Below are 12,286 nucleotides of genomic sequence, written 5' to 3'. Positions count from 1 at the left end.
ACACCTACTTAAGAATGCAAATATCGTTTTGATAAAATAAAAATGTAAATATCCTTCAATTAGTTTTTTTAACATTCTTGATTGTGTGTCATTAAATTTATTTATTTTTCTTTATTGTACTTTGTTTCAATTGTTGAATAAATAACTAAATTTAAGCAAGAATACAATATTTTGAATTAACCATTTCTTATATAAATCTTAGAAAAATGACTTTAAAATTTTATTATATTTAAATAACTAATGCACTGCTTAAAATAATTAATATCATAAAATAAATGTATTTTATAATACATACATACATACATACATACATATATATATATATATATATTTATATTTATATATAGAAAATTTAAATTGATAAGATTCATTTTAGTGAATTCACAATATTTAATTTTTGATGGCTTTTGTTTCAATTTTTGTGAAAGCAACTAAACACGAAGAAAAATGTCATTTTCTAAATCAATTAATATTATTATTATTCCAAATAATATATTTTAGAGAAGTTAATTTATGCATTTAACATATGTATATTCTATTTCACAATATGTGTATCCCAATAATATGTCATGTCCATATGTTGTGAGACAAATGATGTATATGCCGGACGTATATGAAAATTATTGTATATTTTAAGGTATTAAAAATTCAAATAAGAAATTTCCAAAAAAATAGACAACGACCATTTTCTTTTTAGTTTAAAAAACTGGATTAGATCTTTTATAATTTAGGAACCAATATTGTACATACCCTATATTTGAAGGATCAAAAATTTAATTTGCCTGAAAAAAAAAAAAATAAAACTAGGGTTAGAGTGTGAAGTTCTCATCTATATGCATCTTATGTGTATGTAATGTTGATATATATGCTCTGAAAAAAAAAAAAAGTTATGGAGGGACCATCTGTGATTACCTCTTACTTCTTATTGCTGTTATGATTATTTTGGCCGAAATCTTAGATAATGGGTTTGTTCTGTATAGGGTCCAAGGCTAGATGCTGAGAGTGGCTCCACATTGTACCAATTATATGTAGAAATAAAGAATTAGCCAATGTATGGTGCTGGATGAAGCATGCAAGACAAGCTAGAGTCTGAAATGGGATTGCAACCAATGTTTCTCATGAGGTTGAACTCAAATTTCAGAGTTTTCTTGAACCTTATCATGCCTAAATGTCAACATCAAGTTGAATGTCTATTAGTCCTTAACAATGCATATGATAAGAAACATCGAACCCAAGCATATGATATATAGCACTTGCACAATTACTTCTTAATTCTTGTTATTAATATATATTTAAAATACACAAGTTTTTTTTTTTTTTTTTGAGAGAGTTTTAACTTATGACGTCCGCTCCTGATGATAGCTTTTTATCATCAAACCAAGACACCAATCAGTTTTTGGTGTAGGCAGAGATTGAACCCCAAATCTCTTATACAACTATCAGAGACTTTACCAGTTAAGCTCACTGGAACCCACTAGAATACACAAGTTTAATGATCAAGAATGCGAAGATGTTTGACATGTGGTTATAAATATAAATTTTAAGACCAAGACTTGGTTGTTGTTGTTTATGTACTTACAACACCTAGATCTAGGTTCAATGATAAAAATGATTGGACTGTTTCTAATGAGAAATTGAACTAATCTCCCCAAATTTTCAGGGCACCATTGAAACCAATGGGATGAGATTATTTACTTGATAATGAATGTTACCGTATCAAGTTTTCACAATAAATTATATTTACAGTAGTAAGTTCCAGTTAGCTCAACTAGTAAAGTCTCTGATGGTTGAATAAGAGATTTGGGGTTTAATCTCCGCCTACACCAAAAACTGATTGATGTCTTGATCTGATGATAAAAAGCTATCATTAGGAGCGGATGCTATAGGTTGAAACTCTCTCTCAAAAAATTATGTTTTCGCTATTAACATATTCTCTAAACTCATATTACAAATACTAAACTAGTGTTTTTTATTTTTATTTTTATTTTCATGTAACAATGACATTGGAATTATTTCCAAAGACTTTGTTTTTTCCTTTCTACTTAAAAATGAACTGTTTTAAATAAAAAAAAATTATTTGACTTTCTCTTAAAATTAGAACGAGAACTTTATATAATCCTCTCCATTATGGGGGATAAATCTATTAATTTTAAACCATTCAAAGAGGGAGAGAGAGAGAGACAGAGAGAGAGAGGCTCAAAAGGGACGAACTACATAGAGGTTTGGGCCCTGGGGTCACCCTCAATTTTTCAAATTTCACCTTTATATTTTATTAAAATTTTGTGAAAGAAGTCCTTTAAATCCAAGCTAAAGTTGAATCTGGTTTAAATAATACCGACCTGAACCTCTAATCAGGAACACCTCAAATTATATAATTCTTTGATTCATTAATGCCTGCATAGTGTAAAGTTGAGTTGGGTTTAATATTCCCAAATAAATCTATCTTTTTTGCATTTCTTTATTAAGCGCAAATAGGCTCTCTTTCGGTCCCTTCAATTACAATATACGAATATCGTGGCCAACAATCAAAAAGAATTACTTAAAAAAAAAACAATAAAAAATAATTAGAAAACTAAAAGATATTAAAAAAAAAAAAAAACAAAAGAATTAGTAAAAGATTACTTTCATAAAGGCAGCATGATTTCTTTTGTATAGGAGTATAGGACCACCATTAAAAAGCTAGCTAGTCTCTTTTCAAATGGTTTTAAAGTCTAAATTAAAAGTGCTTCACTATTTTTTTTGTGAAGAATTATACCCAACAATTTCACGATAGCTTTTTGTATTATGCATGATTTAGTGCGTTTTAGTTATTCACAGAGTGAATGGAGCTGAAAATACCTATAATATGCATAAATTTATTGTCGACACTTGCATCAAAAAGGCAATTAAATTTAGCAAACTTTGTTAGTTGCTAAAAGTGCATCTCATTAAACATGCACTTATCATATCATATTACTTATAGGGAAACATTAACATCCCACTGCCCTTTTTAAAAGGAGTTGTATGCCATAATTATATATATGTTGATTTAGCTAAAGTGGAAGAAATTTAAGTAATCAAATTAAGCAAATAGGATTATATGATTTAAATCTCATAAAACAAGCACTTATCATAACGTGCTAATTACATGACAACATTTGTTTATATAATATATGTCAATGCCCTTTTTAAAAGGGATCTAGCAGTCTTGAAATTTATTATATATGTTGAATAGGTTAAGCACATAGAATTACATTGTCCAAATTATTCTAATTAAGAAAATATTAAAACTTGCACTTTATAATGCTTTTAAAAAATGATAGGTTAGGGAATTCCATCATTTTATACAGCATGGTGTTTATGGGGCGGTTTTAGATTCACTTATTTGGTACAGTTAATCATGACATTATTGTACATGCAAGTTACAGAACAATATCACTTTTTTTTTTAGAGAGTTTCAATTTATGGTGTTCGCTCTTGATGATAACTCTTTATTATCATACCAAGATATCAATAAGTTTTTGATGTAGGTGGGAATTGAAATCCAAATTTCTTATTCAATCATTAGAGATTTTACCAATTGAGTTAACTGAAACCCACAAAAACAATATTACACTTGGATATGTGAAAAGAAGGTATATGATAATGATCATGATGCTATTTTAGTAGTGAATACCTTATAAGTCCTCTCTATGGAATGGCCACTCACAAATTGTAGGTCTCTTATGCATTTTTTTTTTGGACCCACAGTTGCCGCCTAAAACTAGTTTTTTTTTTTTTTTTTTTTTTTTTTTTTTTTTTTTTTTTTTTTTTTTTTTTTTAGTGAGGAATAAAGGGGTAAACAGTTGGGATGGTAATATTTTTTCCTTCGGCTCATCAAAAAATATTGTTTCCTTCAGTACACATAATTGAATTTCTATGGACTTGCCAAAAGTCTTGTAGCTGATTTGGCACCTCTCCATGTACAAAGTACTTGGGAGTTTAGGGGGAAAGGGTTCGAGTTGCAGAGTTAGCAACATGCTGTAATTATTTCTCAAAATAAAAAAAGAATTCCTATGGGTTCAAATCATCCAAGTTTTTTTTAAATGACGGCTATTTGAACTAATTAAGCTCAAATCAACATTACTTTATTGACGATCATTCATCATTCAGCACTACAATGTTAAGTTTTAATCAATCATTTTGTCCTTTTTAGATACCAAATTGTATAGAAACAATCTGATGCGATTTAAGAACTCATCCCAATTAACAGGCCCACTAAACCACTAAACGCAATACTCAGTTACCTAATTGAAGCAATAAAAGAACAACTTGCATCAGCTTTATTGTATATTGTGCTACGCTAAACCGCCCATTACACAATAAGCAAATAATCTAGCATGCTCAAGTTTATTATATATTCAAAAAACACAGTCTTTGGTTTTACTTTGCATGCCCAAATAAAGAACACAGCCAGATCTTCGTATAAAATAAGTAGAATTAGTGGGTTAGTTAAGTTCCAAATCTTGGGTTCCAATTTGCAATACCATCTTATTCTCGTGATCTGTACATGAAATGCATGAGATAAGAATCTATTATGGCCGACAAATAGAAAAGAATGTATCAATATAAAAGAGAAAATGGATATCTAGTTATCTAGTACAATATTCCGTTAAGAAGTACTACTTTCTTTTCATCAAATAATTATGAGGTTTGACAAAGACCCAAGAGGAAACATATTGGTTGGACATCACATCGCATAAAGTAATAAACGGTGAAAGTATTAATTCTAGAAAGCTAAATGGTTGCTTTGAATTGAAGCCATTAAAAATATCAATTTACATGAAGAAATACTAAAAAATTGACATTTTCATGTTTGCAGTAGATCAATGGTGACAACTGTTTGCACAATAATTGCAATCGATGGGTATACCCCGACAATCTAACATAGATCCAGCTACCACAGATGGTACTAGCGGAGATAAAGAGGACAACTCAAACAATAACATGGAGGTCGAAAACAACTTGGAGGGTGACTTAGAGGAAGACTAATATAGATCTGGTCATCATTTTAGTTGTTTTAAGTTTATAACAAGGTTTAATTTCAAGATTTCTTTATATATTCTATATTTTAAAGTTTGAACTTATATGAATTTTTATCTTTCGATGGATCAATTTTTAGTAATTATTGTAATATTGTATATATATATATAATAAAAAAAAGATTAATGGTGACAACTATAGGCATCATAATTAAAATAGAACACTTTTATCTAGGTAAGAAACCTAAAAGGTGAAAAATACTTCACCTTCACATATAAAAAATTCAACATATGATAGAAAATTAGGAGGAAAAAAAAAAAACAAAGAAGAATTATCTAAAAGCAAAATGGTTAATTCTTTTGAATTAAAAGATTTTAAATAAACAAATTATTGGGTATAAAGTTTAATTAAGTTGTCCAATAAAACCAAAGAAATCCAGGAATAATCTTGAAAAGGTTTATAGGGACATATGATAAAAAATATTGAGCTATGTGGAGTGTAGTTAATTTATGTTTAATTTAGATTATGATTCAATCCGATATAAAAGTGTTGCAATAGGATACAAAAACCGCTGTTTAAGATTAAGGTTTGTTGTGCTGTTTTGAGAGATACAAATACCGTTGTTTTAGATTAGGATTTGTTATGCTGTTTTGAGAGAGAAAGGTTGTACTATAGTATCCTATTTTTTTTTTTTTTTTAAAGTAAAATCATTGTAACTCTGTAGATGTGGACAAATTTTTGAAAGATCTAAAAATTTATCTATATTCCCAACAAAAAGCTATTTGTTACTCAATTCTCAATTAATTACACACTTAGTGTAAAAAAAAAAAAAAAACCGAAGATTTGCGAGAAGATATTTTAAAAGGAATGCTCGTTGGTTCCAGAGAATCCAGACTGCTTAGAAAAATTATCTAGTTTTTTCTAGGGTAATGTATATATACCTTGTAATAGGTGCCTTTGAAGCCATTAATTTGGGAGTGATGTTATTTCTACAACATAAAAAATCCCTGGTTGGAATCTTTTGAACACCACGTACAAGGGTTTAAGTGTTTTTCTAGAATTTTAAAGTTTTTTTTTAGTTATATTAATCCAATCTTCATAATTAATTAGGATTCATGGATTATTGCACACATTTCAAATTCTGTTATCTGCTTGTTTAGCTTCTTTTTTTTTAAAAAAAAAAATTTTAAGATGATTCCTAGCTACTAAGATGATCTAGAATAAAAGTGTTATAACTTTTAATAAATTCAACTTCGAAGGTATAATTTACACTTGTAGGGGTAAATGCCCGAGATCATATATTGGGTTTTAGGTTTCACTCGGGACAATTAACAAGCCCAAGGAGAGGCAAATGGTTGTTAAGGGATCCCCAATTAAAGTCTCATAAGCATGGAATACATGGAAGGTGATCCAAGGAGGAATACCTCCTCGAATGCGATGAATGTAACTCAAATGCGTACTCTAGCAATTAGAGGGCCCCTCCAACAGACTCTAGTGATAGGAATATGCCTCATAAACATGCAGGGAAGAGGGAAACACAAAATATCTAAGGAAAAGCTGCAGCCACTACATTAAATGCATTGCAGCTACTTTCCTAGCCGCATTTATATGGAAAAGACCTTTGAACAGTATTGTCTTAGCTACCACAACTCATAGAAGCTAAAGCGGGGTGTCTGATGAGACGGGCACTTAAGTAGGGACTCAGATGATCAACAAATGTAAGATCAAGATGACCCGAAATGGGCTATATATGTGAGAGACCCTCCATGAGATGAGGATCGGAAAAAGAAGAGAGAGAACACTGTAGCAATCTAAACTGTCTTAATATCCAACTGTGATCAACATATATAATTGTTACCTCCTCGGACTGAAAGTCCATTGACATCAATATCTCTTATTTGTGGTTGATTGACATTTAACTCAACACTTGCCGTTGTACAACTCATTAGGCCTTAGTTCTTTGACCCATTCTCTACAAATTCATTGTATTGGGCCCCTTGAACCAAATCCCCATACACTTTGGGCTTGGGCCTCAAATTCTGACCCTACAATTGGCGCTGTCTGTGGGAAGAACTTGTGCCTCAGCGAACGCAATGGCTAAACATGGTGGGATCATGTCTACACCAAGTAGGTCCACACCAAACAGAGCTTGCAGGTTCTCAATGACAGGACAACTTTCTTAACCTTGAACGGGAAAAAGATCAGGACAAACATCGAGAGGGTAGTGTACGTACTACCCATACAAGCACAAACCATTCTAGGGTGAGAAGTCACGTATCCCAAAAGCAGGACGATAACAAAGCCCTACAATGGGAGATTGAAGACTTAAAAAAGAAACTACGTCGTGCGCAACGGAGGCACTCCCCCTCCAGTTCAGATACTAGTGACAAAGGGGATGACAATTATAGGCAAATGTCAAGAACTCCACCAAGTGAGACCTTTTCTTACGACGAAGAGCACCACCATAAACGCAGACACAAAAGTCCGTCCCATAAAGGCCTAGTGAATGACGCCATAAGCAAGGCCCTGGATCAAATCTCCAAGTCACCCTTCACATGCAAGATAGAAGAGGCTAAGCTTCCTCGACGATTCCATCAACCTACTTTCACAATGTACAACGGTCGAACGGACCCCGTAGAGTACGTAAGCCAATTTAACCAAAGAATGGCCGTCCATTCCATTGACAAGGCTTTGATGTGCAAAGTATTTTCGTCCAACTTGGGGCCGATGGCGATGAGATGGTTTGATGGCCTCAAGCCAAATTCCATTGGTTCCTTTAAGCAGCTAACCCAGGCCTTTGGCTCTCGCTTCATCATGAGTAACAGGGTTCCTCAGCCCTTGGATTCTCTGTTGTCTTTGTCCATGCGAGAAGGGGAGATCCTGAAAGCCTACTCGGACAGGTACTGGGAGATGTACAATGAGATAAAGGGTAACTATGACGATGTCGCTATCAACACTTTCAAGAGCGGCCTCCCAACTGAGCATGGTTTAAGAAAATCCCAAATAGGAAAGCCTGTCACCAACCTGCGCCAACTCATGGACTAGATCGACAAGTATAAAAGGGTTGAAGAAGACCAGCAGTTGGGAACAGGTAAAGCAAAGGTTGTCCCTTAGGAGAGGAGGGAATTCAAGTCGGACCGATTTAACAACAACAACCGACCGAGGAGAGACTTTGCAGGGCAATCTAGATCTGTCGATGCGTAAGCAGTTAACACTATGTTCCGAGATCTGGTACATCAATTTCTAGAGAAGATCAAGAACGAGTCATTCTTTAAATGGCCAAATAAGATGGCAGGAGACCCTATAAAGCGCAACAAAAACCTATATTGCCAATACCACCAAGAACCGGGCCACATCACTGAGGACTGCAAAAACTTAAGGAACCACTTGGATCAGTTGGTCCAAGAGGGAAAATTAAGGCACCTCCTACATCATCCCAGTGGTCAACAAGGACAGGCGAATCCTGAGGCTCGAAGAGACACCTCCTATTGGCACGATAAATGTCATTCTTGTTGCTCTGGGAAGGACTGGCTCTTGTCCTTCTAGATTAATATTTGTGGCTTGGATTTCCACTGAGGATGATGATCGGGAGTCCAAAAAGGCCAAGAGGGAAGCCTCGCTAGTGCTGGGATTCTCAGACGAGGATAAGATTGGAACCATCCAAACCCATGATGATACTCTGGTAGTCACACTCAAGATTGGAGGATATGATGTGAAGAGAGTGCTAGTGGATCAGGGCAGTGCTGTGGAAGTAATGTACTCCGACCTGTACAAGGGGCTGAACTTGAAACCCGAGGACCTAACAGCGTACAATTCCCTTCTGGTAAGTTTCGAGGGAAAAACCATTACTCCAAGGGGCCAGATCAAACTGCCTATACAAACCGGTTCGGACGTGGTGGAGGTGGATTTCATTATAGTTGACGCTTATTCACCCTACACAGTTATTGTGGCTAGACCTTGATTTCATGCTCTAGGGGCTTTCTCCTTTACCCTGCACTAGAAGGTGAAGTACCCGTCGGAAGGCCAGGTTAAAGAGATTGTGGGGAATCAGACCATAGCCAGAAAGTGCATGGTGGCCGCCATCTCACGTCAACCAGGTGCTAAGCCCTTGGCCTCTACTGGAAGGGGCTTACAATAATCAGCCACCCCGGCATTGCCCAGTAATGAGTCAATTAAGGAGGCAAAATGCAAAGATCTAGAAAAGGTAGCCATTAGCGATGATTCAGAAAAGTTCTTTCAAGTCGACTCGGAACTACCTCCCCAAGAGAAAGAACTAATTGGGTTTTTTAGAGAAAACGTGGACGTGTTTGTGTGGGATGCCTACAAGGCCCCAGGGGTTGATCCGAGCTTCATCTGCCACCACCTAAACGTTAACCCATCCGTTACTCCTAAGAAGCAACCACCCCGGCACCAGTCGAAGGAGCATACCAACACTGTTAGGGATGAGGTGATGAAGCTCAAAAGAAGTAAGGGCTATCAAGGAAATTTTTTATCCCAAGTGATTGGCCAACACTGTAGTGGTAAAAAAGAAGAGCGGAAAATGGCGAGTTTGCGTAGACTTCACAGATCTGAATAAAACCAACCCAAAAGATCCATTCCCTATGTCTCGGATAGATCAGTTGGTAGATGCAACCATGGGCCATCCTCGAATGAGCTTCTTGGATGCCTTTCAAGAATATCATCAAATTCCACTGGCCGTAGACGACTAAGAAAAGACTGCTTTTGTCACTCCCATTGGAAACTACCATTACAAGGTGATGCCTTTTGGTTTGAAAGACGCAGGGTCCACCTACCAGAGGATGATGACCAGAATGTTTGAGCCGCAACTGGGTAAGAGCATTGAAATCTATATAGATGACATGGTGGTAAAGAGTGAGGTGGTGTCCGAGCACGTGAGAGGCCTGGGGGACATTTTTGAAATTCTGAGGAGACATAAACTGCGTCTCAACGTCCAAATGTTCATTTGGGGTAGGATCAAGAAAATTCTTGGGCTACATGGTGACCCACAAGGGGATCGAGGTCAGTCCTGATCAAATCAGGGCTGTAAACAACTTGCAGCCACCTTGAAATCCTAAGGAGATCCAAAAGCTTGCCGGCATGATTGCTGTCTTAAACCATTTTATTTCTCGATCGGTAGACAGGTGTAGACCTTTCTTCCTCTTGCTAAATAAATGGAAGGAATTTGAATGGACCGAAGAATATGCTTTGGCCTTCCAACAACTTAAAGAATATATATCTCGACCACCAATCATGTCCAGTCCTGAGGCCGATGAAGTCTTGTTTGCCTACATCGCTTTGGCCCCTTATGCAGTAAGCCTAGTGCTAATTCGAATGGACAACGGTGTACAATGACTAGTCTATTACGTGAGCAAATCATTGCATGAAGCTGAGATCCGATACCCACTACTAGAAAAGGCCATCCTAGCAGTGGTTCAAGCTACACGAAAACTTCCCCATTACTTCCAGGCACACACAGTTATCATTCTAACCTAGTTTCCGTTCAAGTCCATACTTCGTAATGTTGATTATACAGGGAGAGTTGCTAAGTGGGGCACGATTCTAGGGGCTTTTGACATCAAGTACATGCCTCGTACCTCCGTCAAAGGCCAAGTCCTTGCAGACCTGGTGGCTGAATTTGCTGAAACCTCGCTAAAAGAAGAAGTAGGGGCGCAAGGCATGGATGAATAATCAATTGGCGCAATCTCTCTACAAGGGCCCACATGCTGAAAAATATATGTTGATGGCACAGCAAACCAAAGGGGCTCCGGAGTGGGCTAGTTCTGATTTCCCCCGAAAAGACTGGGCTTCTCAGCCACGAATAATGAGGTTAAATATGAGGCCCTCCTGAAGGGGATGTCCATGGTTCAGAAACTAGGTAGAAAAGCAATAAATATGTTCTCGGACTCAAGACTGGTCGTTGGCCAAGTAAATGGGGAGTTAGAAGCAAGAGACGAAAGAATGCAATACTACTTAGACCAAGCTAAATGCCTACAATCACACTTTGATTCTTTTAGCTTACTACACATCCCTAGAAGTGGAAACACATATGCCGACTCCTTGGCCACGCTTGCCACCTCCTCAGTTCAAAGTTTGCCCCGGGTCATCCTTGTGGAAGATTTATAGAAACCCTCAGTAATGAAGAGAGAAGTGATCTATGTCCACCATGTCAGAGTGAGACCTAGCTGGATGGACCCTCTAATACTGTTTCTGAAGGAAGACATCTTGCCTGAAGAGAAGACCGAAGCTGACAAGATATGGAGAAACACTTCTCGGTTCTGGCTATCCGAGGACCAGAAGCTGTATAAACGCTCCTTTTCTGGACCATACTTACTCTACATACACCTTGAGGCCTCAGAACTAATCCTGGAGGAATTACACGAAGGGATTTGTGGAAGCCACACAGGAGGAAGGTCCTTATCTCATAGGGCCATCACCCAAGACTACTGGTGGCCAAACATGCAGAAAGAAGCGTACGAATACGTGAAGAAGTGTGACCAGTGTCAGAGATTTTCACCAAACATACATCAACCAGGAGGGATCCTCAATCCACTGATCAGCCCTTGGCCATTCGCTCAGTAGGGCTTGGATATTGTTGGGCCCTTTCCCAAGGCAGCAGGGAATAAAAGGTATCTGCTGGTCGACACTGATTACTTCACTAAATGGGTTGAAGCTGAACCTCTATCAAATATCAGAGATGTGGACATCAAAAAGTTCGTCTGGAAAAATATTGTTACCCTGTTCGGGGTTCCTCACACCCTCATCTCGGACAATGGTTTTCAGTTCGATAGTAAGGCCTTCAGGAGGTATTATTGCGAATTGGGAATTACGAACAGATATTCTACCCCAGCCTACCCCCAGGGGAATGGCAAGCCGAGGCTGTTAACAAGGTCATAGTGAACGGACTTAAGAAAAGGTTAGATGACGTGAAAGGAAGATGGGTGGAAGAATTGCTGCATGTCCTGTGGACGTATCGAACCACACCCCACAAGTCAACAGGAGAAACCCCCTATTCGATGACTTATGGGGCCGAGACTGTTATTCCTCTAGAAACGAGCTTTCCAATGCTAAAAACCAGCTCATTATGTTCGAGTAGCAACAATGAGCTACTAGAAAAAAGCTTAGACTTTATTGAAGAAAGAAGGGAAATGGCAATGATCCAACTGGCGTACTACCAACACAAACTTAGGCAAGGTTATGATGCCAAAGTAAAACTGAGGCCACTAGTGCTTGGGGACTTAATGCTAAGGAAAGTTATGGGCACTGCAAAAAATCTAGCATGGGGAAA

General features: G+C 36.9%; 1 protein-coding gene across 1 annotated transcript; it reads left to right on the top strand.

Moving 5' to 3' along the window:
* Positions 1–7,413: 7,413 nt before the first annotated feature.
* Positions 7,414–8,046, top strand: LOC115984476. The gene has a single exon (XM_031107500.1). The coding sequence runs from the start codon at positions 7,414–7,416 to the stop codon at positions 8,044–8,046; it is 633 nt and encodes a 210-aa protein (XP_030963360.1).
* Positions 8,047–12,286: the final 4,240 nt, after the last annotated feature.

The sequence above is a fragment of the Quercus lobata genome, chromosome 4 (genome assembly GCF_001633185.2).
Source record: "Quercus lobata isolate SW786 chromosome 4, ValleyOak3.0 Primary Assembly, whole genome shotgun sequence".
NCBI classification, from domain to species: domain Eukaryota; kingdom Viridiplantae; phylum Streptophyta; class Magnoliopsida; order Fagales; family Fagaceae; genus Quercus; species Quercus lobata.
The sequence above is the reverse complement of the archived record's forward strand: the minus strand, read 5'-3'. Positions and strand labels throughout refer to the sequence as shown.

Coding starts and splice junctions, on each gene's coding strand:
- LOC115984476 (XM_031107500.1), top strand. CDS start 7,414: ATGTCAAGAACTCCACCAAGTGAGACCTTTTCTTACGACGAAGAGCAC.